Source organism: Pteronotus mesoamericanus, unplaced genomic scaffold (genome assembly GCF_021234165.1).
Source record: "Pteronotus mesoamericanus isolate MK-2021 breed Mesoamerican mustached bat unplaced genomic scaffold, CSHL_Meso_final scaffold_21, whole genome shotgun sequence".
Classification (NCBI taxonomy): Eukaryota; Metazoa; Chordata; class Mammalia; order Chiroptera; family Mormoopidae; genus Pteronotus; species Pteronotus mesoamericanus.
This window is the reverse complement of record NW_026555310.1, coordinates 22,380,948-22,407,722: the sequence shown is the minus strand read 5'-3', so window position 1 is coordinate 22,407,722 and position 26,775 is coordinate 22,380,948. Positions and strand designations below refer to the sequence as shown.

The 26,775-nt window shown below is 35.4% G+C and overlaps 1 protein-coding gene across 10 annotated transcripts in view; it reads right to left on the bottom strand.

Moving 5' to 3' along the window:
* The window catches only part of SLCO1A2 (solute carrier organic anion transporter family member 1A2), an 81,151-nt gene that overhangs the window by 37,499 nt on the left and 16,877 nt on the right, over positions 1 to 26,775 (bottom strand). For 4 of the 10 annotated variants that reach the window (XM_054591360.1, XM_054591368.1, XM_054591369.1 and 1 more), the window contains exons 2-4: positions 7,674 to 7,788; positions 7,147 to 7,265; positions 1,037 to 1,178 (exon numbers count right to left, since the gene is read on the bottom strand). In XM_054591360.1, coding sequence (XP_054447335.1) covers positions 1,037 to 1,178; positions 7,147 to 7,203 — 199 coding nt within the window. In that variant the 5' untranslated portion in view covers positions 7,204 to 7,265; positions 7,674 to 7,788. The other 6 variants (XM_054591365.1, XM_054591364.1, XM_054591361.1 and 3 more) reach the window with 5 other exon arrangements.

The window sequence follows — 26,775 nt, the reverse complement described above, 5'->3', positions numbered from 1 at the left end:
TCTTCTATTGGAATTCCATTCACACTTATCTAACCCTGTTTCTTCACTTGAAAACAATTGCCCGTCCTTCAAGAGCCTATATTCCTTAAGTGACGTTGTATCCTCACTCCGTATTCCTATATGACCTTGCATATGCTTATGTCACCAAACTCATGGCATTCAATTAAAATTATTCTTTTGCATTTGTGTCCTCCACTACATTATGAGCTGAGCCTACACAAGGCTACATAAAGAGTTATTTCTAACTCCATCACCAGGATTTAGCATACAGACATGCAGGGAGCTGAACACTAAGGAGACAGGATCAAGTATCACTTGTTTCCGTTCTGCCTTTCCTCAATCCTGATTTTTCTTTCAGATATTGATTAAATATATTAAAGGCAACTTTTGTCTGGAAGGAAGTAGAAGTCATAACAAACTATAAAGGAGTGCTATTCATATTTCTAGGCAGCATGTTCACAGGAGGTATCTCTACTCCCTCATTCTTCCTCTCTCTCCTCACATCTTTCCAGTCATCCACAAAAATCAGAGACTAAGAATAGACTTTATTCTCCCCCAAATCCAGACAGATATTAAAGCAGCTTGTTTTTCCTCCCTGCACTTAGAAAGAACTGTCAAACTCCCAGAAACAACAGGAGAAGGAAAATATTTGGTTTTTTCTTTAGAAAACAGATTCCTTTGTTTTCCATTATGATTATATCTTCTAAGTATGAAGACAGAGCCTTTAAGAGTTATCAAATGATAGATTAAATGTAAATACTCTAAATACTAATCTACTTATGCTAGATAACTAAAAACTATTAGAACAAAATGTCTGGTGATGGCATATATGACAATATTTAGGTGTTATTCAGAAATAATATTTAAATGAATTATTTCTAAGCATATTCCAAAATAGCTAGGATATTCAATCTGTTTCAGAAAATATACTAATCAGTAAGATTAAATGACCTAAAGCAACAAATAAGGAGAATAAAATTCAGACTAGCTCTATAGATAAAATATAAAAGGAAGTAATACAGGAATAATTCATTACCAATCTCAAAGCTCCCATTAATAAATCCAACTAGTGATGTTGGTATGTTGAATTGTCTCTCTATTTGTGTGAGTATGGAATTCACATAAGATCCAGATAGTGTTTTGGATATAAATGCACATGTTATTGCCAGGAGAAATACCTAGGGAGAAAAGAATATAAGAAAACATGAAAAATTTATTTTTAAATTGAATGTTTGTCACCTGTTGACAGAATATCTTCTACCACAAAACCGATTGTCTCCAACTTAAGTAACCCTTGAATTTGCAAGAAACTTTTAATGTGGTTTGCTCTCCTGATCTTTCCTACCATGTTCTCTCTTTGAAAACTCAAAGTGCAACTGATTCATTATATTGAATTTTGTATATAGTTGTAGCCTCATTATTTTATAGACTCATCTTGTACATACATAGAAACAATTAGTCACTTTAAATAAGATATACGTAATGATTTAAAAAGAATTTCGGCATGTCTATGCTATCTGTAATACAAAAGAATACATATATGTTAAAGAAAAAATAATATAACATATACAAAAACATTATTTTTGTTGCAAATTTGCTCAAGGTCTTTCTTATTCAAAGTAACATCCAAATTATACATTATATTATTGCTCACTGTTAGTTAATTTATTTAAAGCAATATTTTAATTATAAACTATTATAAAAATGTTTCTAAAAGAACAGTTACTTGTTATGATAAACAAATATGAATATAATAAATTTCCATATATTGAATCATATTTCCTTATATTGATATAGTTCCAGAGAGTAATCAAGTTCACACAATCTGTAACAAAAATGAAGGACAACTTAACAAATAGAACTGTTGTGATCACCAGGAGCTAGTACAGTTTTACTAAAAATATGAGAAGTTAAAATTTTAATAGTTTTATTAAATTGGAAAGAAAAAGATTTAGATCTCAGTAAAAGATTTGAAAAAAAGAGCATTGCATACTGGGCAACAGTATAATTATGTGGATTAATTACTGCTTCAACATGAACACATTAGGGATAAAGAGATTTAGGTCAACATGAATGATGGTCTCCAATCTTATGCCAGAGCTTTTTTCTTGGCGCTATTTAAAGATATTTCCTGGTGACACTTCCATCCTGGGAGATTATTCAGTCTATACCAGCACACACAATCCCTAAAATCTTAACCCTCCATCTTCCACACTCCCAATCTTGAACCAACCCCACAATTTATATTGTACCTTGTGCATTCTATTCAAGATCATTCACAGTCTTTTCTGCTACTTGGTCTCCAACCCATCCACATTCTTTTTATGACCAAGAAATAATCTGAGCAACTTCACCTTCAAATTTACCTCTATCCTTGCCCTTCTAACTTCCCTGCCTTCTTAGAAGAAGAGCTGCTCCGTGTACAATAAAATCCCCCCACCAATGTTCTTAAATCCATTCTTCCCATTTGTGAGATCCTAATTCATCAGTTATTACCTTCCTCCTCTATTTTCAGGCTTACACTATTTACTGCCTTTCTCTCCACTAGCTTATTAATATATTCAAGATATATCTGCATATATATTTACAGTCCCTCACCTTTGATAGCAGCTACTACAGCTATCATCAAGATGTTTGGAAAAATAGTCTAGATTTATTGCTTAGACTCTTTAACCTTTTATTCATGCTTTATTCTCCTATAGTCTGGTTTCTCCTGAAGCTACTCCATGAAAGGTCATAAACAACTTCCTGATTTCCAAATTCTTATTAGTTGTCAGTTTACTTGACATCTGAGTCATTGGACCACATTAATCTCTCTTTTTTTTCTAAAATTTCCTCCCCCCATGCACATCTACATCTCCTCCTACCTGCTAGACTCTATCCAGTCATACTTTTTTGTTGCTAACCCTTTCAGGCTTTTGTCTTTGCACTCTCTACTCTTTATTGCTATATATCATCCTCTAGGAAATCTCATTTATTCTCATGGCTTTTATTGTCACCCATATGTTGAAATCTCTCAAATGCATGCACAGTTTAACTGAGACAATTGCAATCATATTTTAGTCTCCAATAGTCTTGTCCACCTCTTAATCGCACCTGCCACCACGAATAATTTTGAGCTTAGTAAATATCTGATAAATAATTTAATAAGATGCATTACTAGAATGTGGTTTTATTTCTTAAAACAGTCTAGTGACTTTCCATAAAGAAAAACCCTACTTTTTTAGATGGCAAACAATGCCTCAACTACAAGGTCTGTCTGGAGAAAGTCCAGAGATTGTTAATATAATGAGAATGGTTTGCACAAAATTGGTGTAACCTGGCAATCAAGGAGAGGGGACTGGAATGACCATGCATAAACAATGACAACTTCATTGTACTAGTCAGTGGGGGCAGTAGTTGCTGTTGAGTGAGCATGTGTACTATATGGCCACCACATTCAAATGAAAGAGCGAGTAGTGCAATGAATCTGCATCATGTTTTGCATTAAGCTTGAACATTGCTCCATGGAAACTATTCAGATGATTTGGGAGGCCACAGCTATGGGCAACTGGTGATTGGCAGCTTGATCACCACAACGTGCCTGCTCATGCATTGTGTCTCATGCAGAGTTTTTTGGCAAAACATCAAATCACCCAGGTGACTCAGCCCCCATACAGCTGAAATTTGGTGCCCTGTGACTTCTAGCTTTTCTCAAAACTAGAATCACCTTTGTAAGGGGAGAGATTTCAGACCATCAATGAGATTGAGGAAAATATGACAGGGCAGCTGTTGGCAATTGGGAGAACTGTGTGAGGTCCCAAGGCGCCTATTCCAAAGGGGACTGAGGTGTCATTGTCCTATGCACAATATTTTTTTTTGTATTTTGTATCTTCTTCAATAAATGTCTCTATATTTCATATTACATGGCTGGATATCTTCTGGACAGACTTATGTATCTCAGTATCATATCCTGCTGCTTATCCATTGACAGGTTCTACTTATGGTTCCTGAAATTCACCATGCCATTTTACATCCTAGTTCCTTTTACAGGATAGACTCCATCTTGTAATGCTTTCCTTCTCCTTGTGATCCTGATAAACATATACTCAATTTTTAAAATTTAAGTCTATCATCACTTGTATTGTGGAGCCTTCCTACTCTCTCTGCTCCCTGGGTAGCCTTGATCACTCATCTTCCCACGTTACTGTGTGTCTTTTTCTATCACAGCCCTTATCACAGTGCATTTATGTGTTTGGATGCTTATAATGTCCTCTTTCACTATATTGTTAGCAGTTCAAAGATAAAAACCATATATAATGTACTTTTGTATCTACTATTTACCTTTGTATCTTTGGTGTCTAGTAAGTGTCTGATGAATAGTAGGTACCCAATGAGTTAATAATGAGTCAAAGATAATGAGTTAATGGCATAATGTATTCAAAAACATCTTGAAGAACTGGTCAGAATGGAAAGTAAACTGAAGTAAGATGAAATAGAATAGTGTTAAATACACCTAAGCCAACAGTTAGCTGTACCAATATGTTTGGGGAAATGTGAATAGAATTTTATGTGAAAAATACATGGGAAATTTAAATTTTAAGCTCTATATGAGTCTAACTGTTATATTGCTAACAAGATAGTATGGTTATATCTCTAGTTATTTATCCTTTTGTAGTAAAACCATTTGTAGAAACTCTATCTCTCTTTACACTAAAGATTTTTGTGGCACACATTATTTAAAGTAAACAGTTTTCACATGGTTTTATAAATCCATGTTTTGTGTTTAAAAGCAAGGTCTACCAAATAAAGCACAGATCATAGTTGGTAATTTATTTATTTAATGTTTTAAGAAAGGAAACTAAATGAATCATATTCCCAATGCTCTTTTCCAAAAACACTTAGATAAGAAGACTAAAGTTTTGGATTTTATTTGCAGAGTGAAAGCAACTGGTGGCTATTCTGACTCATGCCTAGTACAAAATAACCTCTATATTTCTAAAGCTAGTCCTACTAGTTTTTTAACAATGATGCTCCAGAATTTGAAGCAAACATAAAAAAACAGTTTTTGATGTTTTCTAAAGAATTCTGAAGATTTTATTTATTTATTTTCAGAGAGAAGAGAAGGGAGGGAGAAAGAGAGGAATAGAAACATTTATGTAAGCGAGAAGCATTGATGATTTGCTTCTTGTTTACGCCCCAGCCAGGCACATGCCCTGCAACCCAGGAATGGAACCAACAACTTTTTGCTCTGCTGGACTATAATCAACCAAATGAGACACTCAGGTTAAGGAACCTTCTAAAAAATGTTGCTTAATGAGCACATTTTCTAAGGTAGAGCAACAAAAAGCCAGTCAGAGAAAGACAAATACCATATAATTTCATTTATATGTAGAATCTAAGGAACAAAACAAAGAAACAAAATAGAAAAAGAATCATAGATACAGATAGCAGACTGACAGCTGTCAGAGGGGATTGGGATTAGGGGGCTGAATGAAAAGGTGAAGGGATTAAGCAAAAAAAAAAAATCCATAGACACAGACAACAATATGCAGGTTACCAGAGGGAAAGGGGAGTTAGGGCAGGTAGAAGAGGGATAAGGGGGTATAATTGGTGATGGAAGGAGGCTAGACTTTACATGTAAAAACACAATACAATATAGAAATGATGTATTAAAAAATTTTACACTTGAAACCTATGTAATTTCATTAACCAATGTAACTCTGATAAATTTGATAAACATATCAAATATGTTTGTATGTGTAAATAAAATAAATAAATTTACAATACTAATTTCTTCAGGTTTAACATAATCAAGCCAGTGTAAGCAGAGCACATTTTAAATGACCGTAATTTGTTATTCACACTGTTTGAAGACTACAGTGTTGTTACACACACACTCACACACAAATCTGATTATTGAGTAATTGTCTCTCAATTTTACATGATAAACTGCTGTTGCAATGTTTTGCCATAACATTCAGATCAATGTCCAATCTTGCCAAACTCCAAAGGAATTAAAAATTAAAGACAAACTGTTTATCAATAGCACATGACTTGACTTTAATCTACATATGCTATTAATAATATATAGCTAATATTTATTGAATTTTTTACAATATTATGGTCATTATTTCAAGCATGTAAAAGAAAAATCCTATGAGATAAGAGTATTTTATTACCCTTTTCAGATGAGAAAACTGAAGCACAAAGAGATTAAGCACCTTGTCTAAGGTTGAGGCAAGTGAGCAGTTGAACTCAGTTATGAACTCAGGGAGCCTGGCACTTGATCCTTATTTTTGAACCACTGAATTTTAGGAGAAAGAATGAGAATTGAGGGATAATTTAAGGGGAAATTTTTAAAATATAATGAAAGTGGCATTTCAGGCAAAAGTAGTTTTCTAGATCGGCATCATAATTCCCCACTTTCATATACATGTGTAGATTTTCCCTACACGGGTATAAAGAGAAAATAAACTTTTGATAGAAAATTGGCGCAGTGTCTTAGTTTAGAAACCACTTGCAGGCACTAGCTGTAGAATCAAGATAAATATCCAGATCCCTTGGTTTAAAATAAATTCAAATTTTGTTTGAATTCTTTTTGCATTTTTGCCTTCAAATAGTTCGGATGTCAGAAACAGCTAACAAAATAATTAAGGTATCAGAAACAGTTGGCGAAATGGTCATTTTTCTTTTAGAGAATGTTTGGTATGTTGCCAAAGCTTGAAGTAAATATTTGTTTTACTGGATCGTTGTGGAGTAGTCATTGCATATAGATCAACAAAGCATTTCTATCTAAGGAGTCATTTTTCAAGAATGAGCCCCACATTCCTCTGGACCAGAAGCCCCTGAAGGATGGGCATTAAATTGGTCTTTGGTCCAGGAAAATAAGTCCTCCTGTAATATAATGTGTGTCTGAAAATTTTAAGGATCTCATTTTCCATTTAAGTCCCTCAAAACCATCTCTAATTAAATCGCCTGAATCAATAACCGTACTTAGACACTCTTAGTCACAAAACAGTCTTCATTAAAGCAAGAAATTATCACCATATCAGGTAGTAGGACGTTAATATTAGATCACTTCATGAACATATGAACAACTTTATAAGGTCTAAGTTAAAAAGGTACAGTATGTATACATACATCCACACAAAAAAAATGCCATACCTTAAACTTGGAAAGACATCTTATTCTATGGGTTTCAATTTTTTCAGTTTCTCCCATGTTGCTCTTCGGAGTGTTCCAAAGTATTTATGATTTAAATCTTGATATTTCTTAGTTCTATTCTTTTAAGAAGACAAAAATATATTAAATTACTGACAAAATCAAAAGTCATTCTTTTGAAGAAAGTACCGAATTTGAGTAACATAATCGGAATCCATCGTATTACAAAAATTTCTGAAAAGTTTTTGATTCAGACCTAGAAAATAATAACATTAACAAAGATTTAGTTGTTAATTTTCCACTGAAAAAGTTCATCAAATAAGTCACTCTTTAGTGAGATTAAAGATAGAATTACTTGTTATGGCCATTTTACAATATAATGATCATGTGGTTAAAACAGGGCTTCATTTCTCTAGCCAAAACAAATAGAACCAAAGTGTACTTTTTTGGACTTACATGAAAATGCTTCTTTTAATAACATTCAGACTTTGATTCGTGTTTGTGCTGAAAATCTGCTTCAGCAAGCTTACCAAAGTTCAAAAATATGTTTGGCTAGGCTCCCTCTTCAAGTTCTTTGCATTCCACTACTTCCCTGGAGTTTCAAGAAGGGAAAGACTTTCTGGGGCACTGCTGATTCATGGAAACCTGGGGAGACACGGAATTTTAATTATGGAAATAGCCTAAGTAAAAATAACAAATAAGTCTATGATCTGGAAAAAAATCCTACAATTGCAAGTTCAAATATGAGGTTTAGGAGAAGACCAAACATATTAGTGCAGATCTATATGTGTACATACATAATAAATACAGATATATGTGTATCTATATGTGTCTATATTAATTATATAGTAACACATTTTATATGTAAAACAAAAAGAGTATTTCAACTCTATTTAATTTTACTAATGCTTCTTTAAAGTTTTGTCTACTTTGTGTCTTGAAAATAGGACAAATTTTGTACCAAAGCTATTGTGTTTCACTATAACAATATAATTCTAGTAAATCTACTTCAACTGGAGAGAATGATATATTAGCAGTACCTCCAGAGTTAATTTACTAAAATCCTCTGAATAATATCCTGTACAATGAAAAAGTGTGGGTTTGGTTCCCAGTCAGAGCATATCATATACACAGGTTGTGGGTTTGATCCCTGGTCTGGTATGTACAAGAGGCAACAGATCCATGCTTCTCTCTCTCTTGCCCTCTCGCTCTCTCTCTCTCCACTTCCTCTCTCCTTAAAAGCAATGAAAAAATGTCCTCAGGTGGAAAAAAATGCTTATACTCTTGAGAATGTCTTATAAAGAAATGTGTTGATTGGGATAAGAGATAGTATTTGAAACAAAGCCATTGGAATAAATTAAATGTGATTCAATTAACACTTAACATTCTTTAAGTTGCCAACTTATACAGTGAAAACATTTTAGCCTTTCAGACACATTTTTAAAATTTTAATGGAGAAAAATGAATAAATTAATGAATAAAATATATTATGTTTATTTAATAAAATTCATGAAATCCAATAGTTAATGTCAAAATCACTTTGAACATTTTGGCCCCAAATCAGGGAAAGCACGCATTGTTTCTTCATATCCTTGTGAAGTGCAAGGGCCAGCCCTGTGAACAATCCTCTTTTGTTAGCACAGAGTTGTTTACATGGTTACTTCTGCTCCTGGGACCACAGATCACAGAAAACCCTCATCAATCATCACTGCTAATGAAAATTACTTGCTAAAGCTTTATTAAGAGGAGAAGCATTTTATTTCTCTAACTCCTCCTCAGCATCAAAGGGGCATGAGTAATTCTTCAGTACACATTCCCCCAGAAATGTGGTTGTATTTCTTCCACGTCTACTGGCCCCAACTTTGGGGGTTTTGTTTTGTTCACAATTACAGAATTGTTAACTATATGCTCAGTTTTGAATAGCACGTCTCTAGAATTTTTTTATTTTGTGTGGCTAGAACTCTATACCCACTGAACAGCAACACAAATAAATCACCTTGTTTGTGCTCTTTCATCAGTGTTAAGAATATAGACATACTTATTTATTGCTATAAATCACCTGGGGAAATGCATACATTTAATTTTATATTATAGTATTGAATTAACAAAATAGAGGCTTTACTTTATCATGGCAAAACTCGTAGCACATATATGAAGAAAACAGGAGAACATCCTTTCCCTGGGGGAAAAAAGGAGAGTCATAACAGCAACAATCTTAAGAAAACTGTTTATTTCCAGAAACTTCAAATGGCTCCTGGCTCTGCAAGAAGAAGATATCCTCTTGGGAGTATCCAGCTGAAATAATTCAACCAATACCAAACCATGCAAGCACGTGCCAATGGAGCACAAGTAGAATCAACAACGACTCTTTGTATAATGCCTACCAAATTATTTTCATTCTATTAGTTCATTTTCACCAGAAATCAAAGAACAAGATGTTGGATTCTGCAAATAAGCCTTACAAATACGGGCATTATTTTACTTCCGATGTTCAGATGAGGTACCAGGAATACATTGCTATAGTCAAAACTAAAGGAGAATCTTAGCTGAGCCATAGAACCCTATATGTGGTCTCTCCATGCAAATGAAAGATTGAAATACACAGACACACAAGCAAATGTTGTCATCAGCAATCCAGCAATAAATACACACACCTCTTACTTTAGGTAACACACTGTCTGACTCTGGTAATAGACCAAGATATGGAAAAGTCAAGCTGAAACTCGGCTTCCCATGTATTCAGAACTAGTTATGAATATTATCAGTGTTACATACCATGCCAAGTATTACTGGAGAATGATCAGAAAATTATGGGAATAGGCAACCATTTTCACACTGACCATTAAAACTGTTTCATTTCTTCAAATTTTACCTCAATTTTTCTCTTCCTTATGTCTGTACACACATAGTTTCAGGTATAAAAACAAGTTCCTTTATTTAATTGTGGGAAATAAATACTGAGCTGTTTCTTTTTCTCATGGAGAAAGGAGTTTATCTGTTAAACTTCCCAAAATAACTGAAATCCAAAATGTTTAGATGTTTTTCCCCCAACACATTTAATTATGTATCTGTCCACATGAATGGATATAGGAAGGCAGCTAGATATAGTAAAACTTGTCAGACTTTGAAGCCCAGTCAGCTTGAGTTCTGTCCTAATTTAGTTTTGAGTTATTTAAACTCATTGAGCCTTTTTTTTTTTTTTAATTAATGGCACTGGAGTATTTATGCTTATCTTGCAAGGTCAGTATAAAAATTGAGTTATGAGGTCTGTCTGGAAAAAGTCCAGCCATTGTTAATGTAAGAACAGTTTGTGCAACATTGATGTAACCAGCAGCCAAGGAGAGTGGACTGGAATGTGCGTGCCTGAACAATGATGACTTCACTGTACTAGTCAGTGGGGCTGGTAGACGCTATAGAATGAGCATGTGTACTCACTCTGTAGCCATTGCCTCCAAAATGACTGAGCGAGTAGAACAATAAACCTGCATCAGATTTCAAGTTAAGCTTTAACATTCCTCCATGAAAACTATTCTCATGATTCAGAAGGCCACAGCATGGACAACTGGTGATTGGCAGCTTCATCATGACAATGTGCCACTCATGCATCACGTCTCCTGCAGAGTTTTTTGGTGAAACATCAGATCACCCAGGTGACTCAGTCCCACTATAGCCGAGATTTGGTGCCCTGTGACTTCTGACTTTTCCCAAAACTAAAATCACCTTTGAAAGGAGATTTCACACCATCAGTGAGATTCAGAAAAATATGACGGGGCGGCTGATGGTAACTGGGAGACCTGTGTGAGATCCCAAGGTGCTTATTTGGAAAGGGACTGAGGCATCATTGTCCTATGTACATTGTACCTTACATCTGCTTCAATAAGTGTCTCTATTTTTCACATTACATGGCTGCATACCTTCCAGACAGATCTCATATACTGTATGGCTGCTGGTAAAAAATAGTCACTCTGTAAGTGGCAGTGATCCTTATTTTTATTCCACTAATATTTATTAAGACTCTACTCCATTCCAAATACAGTAGCTGGAACTAACAAGAAAAATGGGGACAGGCTCATAGATGGAGATCAGGATGACAGCTAGTAGGGGGAATGTTAGGAAGTGAAGGGATTGAGCAAAATGGATAAAGGATTCATGGACATGGACAATAGCGTGGTGATTATTGAGGGAATGGGGTTATAAGAGGACTAAAAGGTAGTGCAAAAAATATAATAAAAAATTTTTAAAAACAAAGATTAATAACATACGTACTTGCTCATAAGTGGTCTCACAAGCTGTTAGGAGAGATGTACAGTTAAATACTAATAGGTAGTCAGTGCCATAATGCGGACAATTTGAACCAAGTAATAGAAAGAGGTGAGTAATGACAGCTGTTTAGACATTAATTTGGAGTATCATTTAGATACAGCATAGTAGTTTAAGTACTTGGGCTTTGAAATGAGGCACAACTAGTCTGAAAGCTTGTTTTTAAACTTGCCCTGTGATGTTTATACAAGTCAATTATTTATCCATACAATGAAGATAGTCTCTATCTTTATATCAGACAAAAAAATAAACAGAATAATAGAACCCATGTCAAGTAGTTCAATAGAGGAATTTAACATTCCAGGAACCTAATTACAAAGGTATCTGAAGAATTAAAAAACCAGACTGGGCAAGTGGCGGACAAGCCAGAGATTTACACTAGTGGAAGTCGCTCCCACTCCGACGGCTGTGTCGGAACGGAAAAGGGGCTGAGCTGCAGGACAACAGCTACTCACTGCCAGAGGTACTGCTTAAACGCAAAGGGGAAGAAATGCCCAGGCTTTCCCTTCTCTACAGTCACATTTCCACACCAATACCTCCCATTGTCAGCCTAACAGGAAATCAGATGCAAGGGAGCCTGGAAAATTTACTTCTCTGAGACAGTCCCCTGGGATACAAAGAGGATCAGAGGATAAGAAAAAATGCATGTGAGAGCAGAAAAACAAATGACTAACACAACTATAATCAGCTGGAATAAACCCAAATAAGGTAATATATGGTAAATATATAATATGATGCTAACACACAATCAAAACTCAGTGGATGGTAGCTATTTATATTACATTATACTTTCAGTCCTTAATGTTCTTCTTATTCTCAGGAACAGAGGAGTCAGGAGATTTAACTAGCTGCATAACTGGCCAGCTCTCAACATTGCATATGTAGATACTGTGATCTCTTTATGATACCAAATAATATGTGATATTTTGTCATCAAATTAACTGATTTTTTACTTTTTCAAATACAGAATTTTTATGTACTCTTTACTTAGTTTCACCAATTTATTGCATTTTGCATTATTTGCTCATATTCTCTCTCTCTCTCTCATTTCTTTCACTCCCTTTATATATTGAGTGGTCCCATGCTATCCATGGCAGGTTGGATCCAGGAACCCCCACTGTCCTTTATATAAAATGGCATAGTATTTTCATAAAACCTAAGTGCATTGTCCCATAAAATTTAAATCATCTTTAGATTATTTATAAAACCTAATATACTATAAATGTTATATAAATAATTATTATACTGTATTGTTTATGCAATAATGACAAGAAAAAAAAATCTCTACATGTTCAGGACAGAACAGACCCAATTATTGTAGACCTAACTGCATAGTAATGCCAACAACAATGTAACATTTTTCAAACATTTTTCAAACATCCACTTGGTTGAATCCTCATTGCAGATCTTGTGGATATGGGGTCTGACCTGAGTAAGTTGCAGATACTGTGGTCCTTTACATATTACTAATTATCTCTATGTGTATTTTCTAAAAACAAGACATTACATATAACAAGATATTATATATAATTAAAAACAAGATTGTATAAGCAGAATACAATCATCAAAGTCTGAGAATTTAACTTTAGTTCAACATTATTATCTAATCCATAGTCTGTATTGAAATTGTAACAATTGTTCTAATAATGTCTTATAATGTCTATATTTTAATGGCCCAGGATCCAAACCAGCACCATGCATTGCATTTAGTTATTATATCTCTTTATTTTGATCAGGAAGAGTCACTCAGCATTTCTTATCATTCCTTTTTTTGTTCTTGTTGTTGCTTGTTTGTTTTTATTTCTTGATCTTAAATTTTTTAAGAGTATAAAAAATTGTTTTGTAGAATATCCCTTGGTATGAGTTTGTCTGATGTCTCTTCATAATTAGTAGGTTTTGGCTACACACTTTGGACAGGAATACTACTCAAGTGATATGTCCTCCTCCTCAGTCCATGATATCTTGCAACATATGAGGTCAGTTTTTTCCAAAATTTTAGTTTCTCCACTCGTCCTTCCTTATTAAAAGAAAACTGGGCATCTGGAAAGTCATAGCACAGGCATTTAAGGAGGGAAAACAAACACCTTGAATCTGGTCATTAGAAATCAACTGATGACAGAAAGGAAGCTTATTAACCCCTGTGCCCGCTTCCCTATTCCCGGTGTTTGGGTGGTCGGGAGAGAGGCTCCTCCTCCTCTTGGTGTTGGAGACCCCTGTGTAAAATAGCAGCTGCCTGCTTTCTGCACCCTGCCCTCTTCTGCCTGCCCAGAAAGAGGCAAGAAGGGGCGCACAGCCTGTAGCTGAGTCCAGTAAGCTTGTCAACTCTGTGTGAACGTCCCAGGCCGTCCATCCTGGGCCCTGCGACTCTCGCGCCGCCTGCGCACGCCAGGCACCATGTTCACCAGCTAGCGCGTCTGCGGAGTTACCACTCTGCACCCCAGCTCCTAGCCTTATCCCCCAGCTGCTCCCCATACAAAAATGCTAGCTTTAATCAATGGTTAAGGTGTACCTACCAGGTTTTTTTTTTCCACTACAGTTATTATTTTGCACTTCGTAATTAGTAAGTGATTTCTGTGGAGATACTTTGAGACTGTATAAATATCCTGTTTCTCATCTGATTTAATACTCATCAGTTATAGATCCATTGATGATTTTCTGATCCTGTTATTCATATCATATTTATTGGTTGGTATTACTACTACAAGAGCTTCCATTTCTCTTTCAATGTTTATTAGTCATTTATTACAGTATGGACTCATGAGTACTTATTTTATTCAATCGTTTTTAACCTATTGCCTTTGTTATTTATATTCATGCTCAAATTTTTCAATAGAAGCCCCTACAGACTGGTTTTCATATTCTTCTGATATGTTCTAGGAGAAGCCCCTTAAAACTGGTTCCTGAATCCTTTGCTATGTCCCCATCATTGTTTGGGCACTTCCTTAATTTCTGGATCTTGAATATATTCTAGGCTCATTTTTCACTTTCTCTGACACAATTCTTCTTTTTAAAGAAAACTTGGTTCCTTTAGTGGTAAGTAATATTTAGAAACTAAGAGATAGATGCATCTGTACACCCAGGAAATACAGGAGATATATATCCATATTAACAAATATAAATAAATAATATAGGTATAGGTAAATGTGTAGACATTAAACATGGGTTGATACTGATACCTTCAATTTCAATCCGACACCATCTCCTACTATGACCAATACTGATCAGTACTGAAATAATCATTTTTTTTTCCTCTTAGAAACCTTTGTTTCCTTTTTCTCATAAACTTAAGATAATTTCTTATCATGGGTCCTTATATCAAGAATTTTCATTTTTCTCCAATGTATTTGGCTCTTAATACAATGTCATGTTACCTCTGGATGTATTTCTCAATTAATTCATGCACTTTCTTAATTTGCTAATTTAAAGTAAAACTAAATTTTTTATGAACTATATCGGGGTGACATTGGTTAATAAGATTATATAATATATGTTTTTATGATACATGATCTGTACAGTGCACTGTGTGCCCACCGCCCAAAGTCCAATCATCTTCCATCACCACATATTTGGCCACCTTGGCCCTTTGCTACTCTCCCAACCCCCCTTTCCTATAACAGCAGCAAATTGTATCCCACCTCCAAGTTCTCTTGACACCGTTTTTGCAAATGCTGACTCTGATTAATATGTAGCTTATAGATAAACAGCATATTTGTATAAGAATTGTAAGAACTAACTTCAAAAGATACAAACTCCAACCTCTAGTCATCCCACCTTTGGGAGATTTGCTGACCTTCAACTGTAAAACCAGGATGACACACACCAGACCATCACTTGACCAGTTTTGAGGTTCTTATCAGAATGGACTGTGCTGGTCTGCACATAAAGAACTTTCCAACCCCCTCCCCTTGATTTCTTTGTTCTGCTTTCCCTCTCCCCCTTATAAAAACCTCTGCCTGCACTGATGTTAAGAGGGGCTTTGAGACAAGAGTCCTTCCTCTTCTCAGGTGGCCGGTCCTTGAATAAACCACTTTCCTTCTCACTAGCACCTGTCTCAAGAGTTTCACTTTTGTTGAGACAGACAGCAGGACCAGTATTCAATCACATAACCACTATACTGTCATCTGTATCTATGAATTTTTGTACTTTGTTCATTTTCAGTTTCACATTACATAGCTTGTCACCTAATGATTAACTAGAGATGATGAAATGAGTGTCTCTATTTGCAGTTGCCTTATGATTTGCTCAAGTTTATCTGCTCTGAGCACTCTGTTTTCTTGTTGATTGCCTCTGTATTCTCTATTAAGTGAAGCTGAAGCAACAGAAAAGCCTTTGTTGTACTTTTCTGTTGTTGGTGTTGTTTTGTTTTTTGATTTTGTATGTACTATATTTGTTTTTGTTTTGTAATTTTTTTGTACTTTCTTATTTGCTTTTTGCTAAAAGTTCAGATTCTAGATTAGATTCAAGACAAGCATTCTACCTCCACTCAGCAAAAACCTGGAGTCTCTTATAATTCTTCCTGCCACTGTTAACCACACACCCCAGAGACAGCAATTGATGGTTTTGCTGTTTAACACTTTCTCACTTATTAGCGAGATTTGCTACACACATTTGTATAAGTCTTTATATGCTCATGTGGGCATTCTTTGTGAGAGGAAGGATGTGGGTTATGTGAGACAGAACAAAATTGATAGAAATTTGAAGAAATTTGGTGGTAAGAAGAAATTAAGAGACTATGTGTGGAATAACTACCACATTATCCTTGGGAAAGGCGTTTGTCAGCAGAAAAAAAATTGGTCAGGGACATGCCTGAAGACCCCGTAGAATAAAAAAAGTTAAAAATTTTCACAAGGGAGATAAACTTTCACAGAAAGTTTTAAATAGAACTGAGTAAAAAGATTCGTGAATAGCCCAGATTACTAGACTGAATCAGATTGGATAATACAAAATTATACAGAAGGTCTTTAATATCTTTACATGATTTATGCCAAAAACATTCAATAAAATAAAATAAGAAAGGAGATAAACAGATATATGTTTTTACTTAGAATTGGAATTGGCAATTTTGATTTAGATATGAGGTAAGAGAGTAAATAAATCTAAGATGCCAGTAAGTGCAGAATTGAAATTATAAATCATGAAGTTGAGTTTGAATACACAAGTGAAGGAATAATGAAGAAAGTAAGAGACTAATACCACAGGGAGTGTCATGTTATGAGTAATGTAATACAAATGAAAAGTTAATTAATTGATAAGTTTAAAAACTTACACAAATAAAACATTACTGTTAAAGAAAAAAAAATCAGATGCATTTCCTGATGGAATATATCAGATGAGGAGCAGTTTTTGAGATGATGAGGACACAGAACAGCTAGATAAGCAGGTTGTTGATCTCAGGGTAAAAATGTAACTAACTAAAATGGAAACATACCCTGAAAGGCAAAGTCAAGTTTTGAATAGTTGATACACAAGGTTGTGAAATTTAGCCAGGCTAAGCAAAAAAGTTTTCAAGTGCATGGTTCCCCCAAATTTCTGATATTATCAGTCAACTGAAGAATATCCAATTTGCCAAAAACAGAGACAAACTGTAAGCCTTTATTATGGTATACATGAGAAAACCAATCAGCCTGATGGTAGCAAATTGATTACATTGAAGCCCTTCCACCCTGAAAGGGCTACTGATTTATCTGTACTGGAACTGGTACAGATTTTGCCTGTGGAAATTCCTTTCCTGCTCACAACACCTCAGTTTGGACCATAATCTAAGTGCTTGTGCAATGTTCGATCCAGCAGCATAGGATCCTGCAAAATATTACATTGGACCAAAGGATCTACTTTATAATAAAAGAGGTTTAATAATGGGCACAATACCATGGGATCCACTGGTCCTGACAAATATCTTAATAGGCATTTTGTCTAAATGAAAGAATCTACTAGTCATGATTTTCACCCTTTCATAAGTCTTTATAAACATCCTATCTTTGTTCTGTAGTTGTTCTAAAGAACAGTTCTTAGATGGGATTTTTGCTCTAAGCATGTGCTTTAGACATCTTTAATATGGTAAGAAACAGTTTTATTTTGCAATCATAGTTTTCTGGACTCTCTATAATGCCTTTCAGTTCTGCTTGGAAATAAGCCATTTTCTGAGCACATCTCTTTTTTTTGCAGTTCCTTATCAATTGCTGCTAACAACAACCAACTCATGCTATCAACATTTCTGCCTTGAGAGAATCAAGATGGCAAAGGAGTGAGTGGAAGTCACACTGACCTCCTCCCAGGACCAACCCTGGAATTACAACTAAATTGTGGAGAAGTCAGCTGGAACAAACAACTGAACTATAGCAAGAGAGGAGCCTTTTAACCTCAGACAGACAGAAGAATCAGCTGTAGCACAACTTGACTGGTAAGGAGTGCAGTAGAGCCTCAAGAAGGCGGGCAGGGCACCCACAGATGGCAGCACCAAACAGATATTGAAATGGCCAGTTGGATCCCCCTGAGAAGAGTGGGGTCTAAACCATAAGCGGGGATCTCCAGCCTACAACACCAGAGCCCAAAAAGTCCACAGATAACAGCCAGATGCAAAAAGCAGCAGGGTTGCCTTATGCCAGAGGCAGGAGGCTAGAGACGCAAAGAGCCATTTAAAGGACCAATGCATAAATTTTTGTTTGAAGCCACTTACCCTGGGCTCCAGCAAAGGTGGGGGCAGGCTGGGCTGGAGATGCCTGAGGAGAGACTGGGGAAAGAGGCTTTGGGGAAAGAGGCTTTGGGGAAAGAATGGAGAGAGTAGCCAGCAGGACCTGGGTGCTGACTCCTTCCCCACACGGCAGCAGCCACCTGGCTCAGGCAGACCATGCTCCTGAGCAGCAGCAGCGTGAGAAGACCCAATAACCTCACCACCAAGTGGGACTTGGCCCTGTCCTGTGGTGTCTCTAAACTGGCCTGCTGAGTGCAGAGTGACTAGATTAACAGCTGACGGATACAGCCACAGAGAGTAGATTCCTGAAAGTCTAGAACAGACTGCCTAAGGTCAGATGGGGTCAACATCTGACATCATCAGAGGCAGATACAGAAAGGAAAAAAAGAACAAAACAGCAGTCTCCTACCATAGAAGTTCACACCACAAAGTCAGGAAATCAAGGCAGATCAATTTAAGAAGCAGAAGCAAAAAGGAAGAGTCTCACAAATAATGGGAAGACAAAGAAATACCCCCCACTTGAAGGGAAAGGAGGAATCCCCAGAAAGAGAACTACATGAAATAGAGGCAAATAAACTATCAGATATTTAGTTCAAAACAAAGGTTCTAAGGAAGCTCAATGATATCAGTGAACTCAGAGAGAATTACAGAGAAAAAACTACAGGGAAACTACAAGGAACTTACTGCAAAATATATCAGCATGAAAAAGGACATAGAAACTATCAACAAGAAGCAAGAGGAAGTGAAGACTACAATTTCTGAAGTGAAGAACACAATAGAAGGAATCCAAATCAAGCTAGATGAAGCAGAGGAACAAATCAGTGAGCTGGAGGATAAGGTAGAAAAAAGCTCCCAGAAAGAGCAAGAAAATGAAAAAAGATTCAAAAAGAATGAAGAGGCATTTGGGGAAAGTCAAGACAACCTGAAACATAATAATAGCTGTATAATAGGGATATCAGAAAGAGAAGAAGAGCAAGGGATAGAGAACCTGTTTGAAACAGTGATGATGGAAAACTTCCTTAATTGGAGGAGAGAAAAAGTCAGACGAGTCCAGGAAGCACAGAGGGTCCCATTCAAGAGGAACCCAATGAGGCCCACCCCAAGACACATCAGAATTAAAGTGGCAAATACCAAAAACAAAGAAAGAATCCTAAAGGTAGCAAGGGAGAAAGAGGTAGTAACATAGAAGGGAGCCCCGGTACAGCTAGTAGCTGACTTCTCAACAGACACACTACAAGCCAGAAGGAAATGGCAAGAAATATTCCACTTCACGAAAAGCAAAGGACTGCAACCAAGACTGCCCTACCCAGCAAGGCTCTCAATTAAAATGGAAGGTGAAATAAGGAGCTTCTCAGACACAGGAAGGCTAAGAGAGTACATCTCGACCAAGCCAGCACTGCAAAATATGCTAACGGGACTGCTGTAAGAAGATGAAAAAAAAGAGTCTATGAATACTCAGTTCCTTTCACAGTCACTAATACTTGATGTTACCAATATTTTTAATACTTATTAATCTGATTGTGACAAAGATGTATTTTAATTGTTACTGTATTATTTGTTGAAACTAAACCTGTTTTTGTATATTTCTTGCCTATTTCTTTTTTTAAAAAATAGAAAGCTTTAAATGACTTTTTGGTATTCTTTATCCTTTTTTTGATTAAATGTTTGTAGAATTTTTTCCCTAAAAAAACAAAAAAACCCTATTAACCCTTTTATAGATGTGTTGCAAATACTTTCCTATTCTATTACTTGTTCTTTCATTTTTTTTTACAAGAATATTACTGTATAGTCTTAAATGTTTAATATAGTCATATTGTCAATATTTTACTTTATAGTTTCTGGGTTTGAATATGTTACTTCAAGGTAAAAAAATATTATTTTGTATTTTCTCCTAAAACTCCTTAAAGTTTATATATTGACTTTTAACTTACCTGAATATTTGCTGTATAATGTGTGAAATAGAGCTCTATATTTGTTTATTTCAAGTAGTAGTTATCCATGCACCTTATATATTGAATAAGCCTTATTTTCCCAAATGATTTGAAATATCAATTCAATCATATATTACATTGTTAGAAAGATATATATTTGTTTCTAGAATGCTCATTTTATTTCATTGATCTTGATTATTTCTGTGCAGCTGTCATGATTGCTGAGACTTTATAATTAATTTAATTTTTTAAATATTTTATAATGGATTTTGACATTTAAAAAATAAATAAATAAAATCAATCTGCAGAAAGAAAGAAAGAAAGAAAGAGAAAGAAAGAAAGAAATTCTTCCTTTTGTGACAACATAGATGGAATTGGAGAATGTTATGCTAAGTGAAATAAGCCAGTTGGTGAAAGACAAATACCATATGATCTCACCTATAAGTGGAATCTATTCAACAAAATAAACAAATGAACAAAATTAACCACAGGCATGGAAACATGGAGCAGACTGAAAGTGACCAGAAGTGATGTGGAAGAAGGACAATGGTGGAAAGAAGGAGAAGGGACTAGACAAAAAATGTGTATGAATGACCCATGGACATGGACAACAGAGTGGGAACTGACTGTGGGAGCAGGGGTGTGGGGTGGGGTGGGGTGGGTTGGATGGAGGAGAGCAAAAGGGGAAAAAAATGAGACAACTGTAATAGAATAAACATGATTTTAAAATAAAATTTAAAAAATGTAACAAAAAAATATTTCTGCCTCAAAACCATGCCAATGCTACAGTTCATTGAGTATTTTTTCTAGGTTATTGCAAAAAAACCCGGCTAAATATTTTACAACCACACAACGTGAGTCATCATTTTTCCAGTTCATATTATAGCTTTTGGCACATGATTTCAAAACCAGAAATGTAGATATTTTATGCTTTTGTTAAAGAACCCTTTCCAGTACCAATTTCTGGATTTATCAGGTTTTAGTACAATAATGCTGCATAACAACCTCAATAACCTCAATGATGTTTAAACAAGTATTTGCCCATTTACAGCTGTTTTTCAGCTGTGTGCCAGCTATATGCTATAGTTTGGATATTAAGCTTCTATTAAATACAAATAGTTATTTTCTACATATGCCATAAAAAAGCTCTGAGGCACCTAGAAACATGTTGTCCTGTTAATAAATGAGTAATAAATGCCCGTTGAATAAGTGAATGAACTAGAATGTTCTTTCGATCAATTAATTAATTGAATAAGTAAATGTCACTATAAAATCATGCATTGCTAAGCAAATATTCTAAGTCCAAATATTCCTACAGGTCAGTGTGAGTCACACATCCTCTTGGAGTTCAGGACGAAGGAATTAAATAAAACTACAATAGAATTTCTTAATTATGACGTAAACAATAGAAAAATATAAATATGGAAGTTATATACAAACTGCATGCTTGAATAACATAAAAAGGCTCTTTTCTAATTAGCTCTTTTCTTTCTTACATATATTAAATTCCAACCAATATAATTATGTCAGATTGTAATAAACAGAAGTTTGTCCGAGAAAAAATTGCTTGTCACATTTCTTCTGGTCAGGAGGAATTATACTTACTTGGGGCTACTGAAAACATGCCTAGTTGAGTTATGATACAAACTAATTTCTGTTCCCACTTTATCTACATCTAAGTCTTGAGTGGTCTGATTCTCCCTCCGACAAAGGGAGATCAGAAAATATGATGAAATCTAAAAAGAAGGCTATGCCTCATTTCTTGTATTTGATACTAGGGAGCTGTCTCCACATCATATTTTGTCTTCATAACACTCAGACCAATGCAAATGAGGGAGATAAAGATACCAAGCACATCCCTTAGTTTAGAGATCTGACACCCAGGGCCCAGGCAGTAGGGGTGGGGAAGGATCATTGAAAAGTTTTATGAGTGCTCTTGTTTACTTCATCCTGCCTGTTCTCCATCCTAAGTAGTCCTTCAATCAATTCAGTTTGTTCACCTCCTTTGCTGCAATCCTAGTCTAATCTGCAATTTTGTGGTCTCAATGTTAGCACTTTCATTTATTAAGGGAAAATAATTCTTTCTCTTTTATTTGATTTCCTACTTCTCCCCATACTTCTTTTATATATCAGATTTGTTTAACAAATATTTATTATATATCTAATATATGCAGAAAAGTCTTGTAGATGTTTGTAGGACATGCAGATTTACAAGATGTGATTTCTATCTGTAAGAGGACTATCCTCTGATAAATGAGCTATCTACAGAAGTAATTATAAATCAAAGTTGTGTCATGCCTAAGCATAGACTAAAGGATAAGAATGTAGGTTCTAGAGACATGTTGTCTTGATTCCAATCCTGATGCACGACTTTTTAGCTTTATGGCGTTGAAAAAATTACCTAATCTGTTTTCTTATCAATAAAATTTGCCTAATAAGAATGCCCACCTCAGAGATTTACTGTGAGAATTGACTGAGTTAATATGCAGTGATTTTAGCATCATGCCTGGTCAGAAGGTACTCAAAAAGCTAGTTACAATTATTAAGGGAGAAAAAAGATCACTTTCACTTAGGGAATCAGAGAATTCCCTAAGGTTTCATGAATTAGGCAGCACTTGAGTTGAATTTGAATGGGAGAATTTAGACAGATAAAGTGAGGAGAGAAGGCATTCCACAGAGGAGAGTAAAAGAGCAAAGGTCTAGCATGAAATCAGCTGGGCTCCTTTAAGAAGTTCTGCATTTCCACCACCAGCATATAGGCGTAATGGTCAAAACCTTAAGAGGGGCAATTGGTTATGAATGACACTAAATGCCTGATGATTGCTTCTCCTCTTGGTCCTTTTCTCACTTTTTCCTCTCCTATTTCTAACCTGATGTTTTCTCTATGTGTAAAAAGACAAGGATGGATTAGATAAATCCATTATTTTCCAGATGGGAAAACTGAAAACAAAATCATTAAGAGATTAGCTTAAGGTCACTTACTAGATATCTGTGGGAGCAAGCCATCCACCTCTGCCCGACTCCCACAATAGCAGTTGTCTTCCCTGTACTCCTTCCGTCTCTTTACAGCTCTGCTCTCCCCTCCTAAACCTAACCCTCAACACACACACACACACACACACACACACACACACACACACACCCTTACTTTCTATCTGTCTACAGGTAGACAAATGGCCATTCTGTGTGAACACTTAGAGGTAGTCACCACAGTTTTGTCTATATTAACGCAAAGGAGTGATTGGTTCAGGCCAAATACAGGATCCAGCAGAAGTAATGCCTGCTTGAGTGTAGTTGGTAGGGTAATAATAGGGATATAATAATTTATAGTCTTAATTTGAACATTTCACCTAAAATGTCATATGGTGTGCTTGAGTGTGATATTGTTATGTTACAGAGTTACATGCTGATGATTTTGTGATAAGAAATTTTGTAAGAAAAAGAGCACGTTATTTGTGCCAGACTCTGTCGAAGAAAAGAGTAGGCCCTGGAGCCTGCGATTAGAGGCTTTTTTTGTTATTTCTTTGTTAGAGTTAGCACAAAGAATTCCTTCATGCAGTCTAGTTAATGCTATTGTTTCTGAAGGAGAAAGTGGAGCTGATAAAAGTCTGATCTGCACCTCAAAATGATGTGAATAAGAGAGGCATAAAACCATTGCTTAACCCTAGAAAAAGCTGAATACCAATATTAAAAAATACATTTGAAATATTGAAATAGTTCTCTGCATCTTAAATTAGTAGGTTACTTGCCAATTTTATCTTTTATTTAAGAATACATAGAATTGACATCAGTATCCCAAGTAGTTGAAGTGTTATCTCAAGTTAGCTGAAAAATTTTTAAAGCAGCTCTCTTACTGATATTATCATTTAGGATAGATATGCGTTAAAATATGCATTGAAATCCTTTTGAATTTATCTAATCATCTAAGGTGTGTGCAAATTAGCAATGTTACACAAAGGGCTTTGGTTAACACAACTTAAAGAAAAAGTGTAATGTATGCTGGCTGTAGTTGAAAGACTTCATTTTTCTCAAATTCTTTACAAAAGGTCACTAATTATGATTCAGCAATCACTGGTTTACATAACTAGATAACATTTAACTTTTATTATTCACCAGATCATAACTATGAGTTTGTGGAACTGTGCCTGTCTTCAAGTTCAGCATATAATGGCAAAAAGCTTCCTGGTTAGCAGAATATCTAATAGATGTAATTTACTGACATATGTTTTGTTTAAAATATCATTGGCTTTACCAGTGTAGAGAGAATTAATTAAGCCTCTGTTGATTGTCCATTAACCTTTCCTTTCAGCTGAACTAGAAAAAATTGTCGCCTACACAATATAATAAGGATAATATTATAAGGATTAATAAATTCATTGAAAATATATATATATATATATGTATCTCAAACCATAACTTTCAACAGCCTGACTTTGTGAGCTATGATCCACAAAAGAAAGCATTAGCAGAGCAATGACTATCTTTTATCCCTGCTTCAACAAAAGCTACAGGCATGGCCATCTTCCTAGCAGTAATAAATGCCTAGTTATGATTCTAAAGAAATTTCCCCTTGACTAAAACTTGGCTTGTTTTGTGACCCAACCTCCTGCATCATTAGACAATGTATATATTTTGAATTTGCAAAAAAATGACCAAGGCTGTACTTCACAATGAAAAAAACCCCCACATTTTCCAATGCACTTCCTTTTGAAACAAGGTGAGCTAGTAAGCCATACACATGCCATTGTGCCATTAATAGTAGGTTCATTTGTATATTATGTGAATTGCCAATGCATATCCCCTATGTAAGGCAGAACATTTTCTTCACTCCTTGTAGGAAGCTGTTAGTAACATGACTGATCTCAAGTTCAGCCTTACTTCAAACTATAGGGAAAAAATGCATTATTCATAGCTCATCTGTTAATACTGTATCATTTTGAAAGATGAAGAGTGTTTTAAGATACAGAAAAGTTTTTATTCTTTGGGTAACTTGAATGGGAAAAAAATGATTGTTGAAAGTGAAAAAAACTTTAAAGAAAATTCACTTAAAACTTTATTTTCAATGGTATATAAATTAGCCAAAGTTGATCTACTTCCCCAGGTACAATTTATTTTGTTCCTACAGGGTGCAAAGTGATGCTTCAGGTAATGAGGCCAAACAGTATCCTGAGACCATTTCATTAGCTTTTCTAACTCCTTTGCAATAGTTTTCTGTACTTCAACATTAGCATGTGCTATAGTTGATCAGGCACATTTCTTGTTTCATGTGCATATGTCTCACATCATTGGTTTCCCTGTCATACAGCACTATGGTTTTACCCTATTTTTACACCTTCAATTACTAGTTTTGAATTAAATTGTGTTTTTGAATGTGTAGTGCATACATGACTCTAGGCAGTATATAGTATTGTGGATTCAGTAGATTTCACCCAAATCAAATATGACTAAATGAATGGCTGGTCTCATTTTACTATGACATGTCTTTAGACTGCCAGTAGTAATTTACATATATGATCCCCCATCCTCACTCTCAAAGTTCTTTGAGTCTTGTATCAAGCCACAAATCTCTTTGAGATATATGATTATTATAAGAAAAATTTAAATTATCAGTGCATTCTAGAAGAAATTTTTTTGACTATTTAAAGACTGCAATGAAGAAAGAGGCCTTTCTAAACATAAAACTAGGGGCAAAGTATCTATTTTAAAAAGTTAAAATTTAGAGCAACAACAGCAAAGAAAAAAATAAAAGTTACTGTAACCATGCAGAACCTTCCTTTATTTAATCTGGTCTTTTTTCATTCTTTCCTTTTGATTCAGATTGACCTCATCCAGCCTCGGAGGACATTAACTTACTCACCTCCCTCCTTTTTGCACACCCACCTCTTTAATCATTAAGCCTTCAGGACAATGAAGTTCTGGATGGCATCATATTCTTCCAAACAAAGATCATGTTGACCACAGAAACAGAGTTTCAGCCTAGAAATAGCATGTAGACCTCAGTTGTGTTTGAGCTCTAGACCCAAAAAGGTGGAACCAACCTCACTGACTACAGCCTTGCAAAACCAGACAGCGTGACTCCATGGCTGACATCAAGGCCAGAAGCAGTGAACACCCCAGCCCAGCCAAACAATAGAGACCTTGACACTGACTACAATCCTAACTCCCTTAGTCACCATAAATAATGATCCTTCTGCTCTCAACCCATCCCCCTAGAAGCCCATGGGGGAGCCAGGTCTTACTAACAGCTCACTTGTGATTCCAGGCTTGACCCCGTTACAATAAAAATACTCTTTTCTTGCTGCACTATACGTTTACTTGCTTCATTGGTTAGCTGATTATTTCATGGGAGTATAAGTGGATATAGGTAAATACTTCAGTGAGTTTGGCAATTTTGTCAACCAATGAATTTACACTTAAAAGGAAACCTCTAATCTTTAAAGAAATTTTTGGCATAAGTTGTTAAATTTTAATATGGACATGAAACAGCTAGATTTTGTAGGGGCTCGGAACAAGCCACCCGAAGGTGTATTTTTCTGCGGTATGTGGATTATTCTGAGCTAAAGGCAACATTAGCTGTGTGCTCAAGAGATACTTCTGCCCTTCTCTTTACTACCTAGAAAAACTTAAACTAAGAGCTTTGCCCATAATAAGAGACTATCATCAGAGATAACTTCTTTTGCCTTAACTACA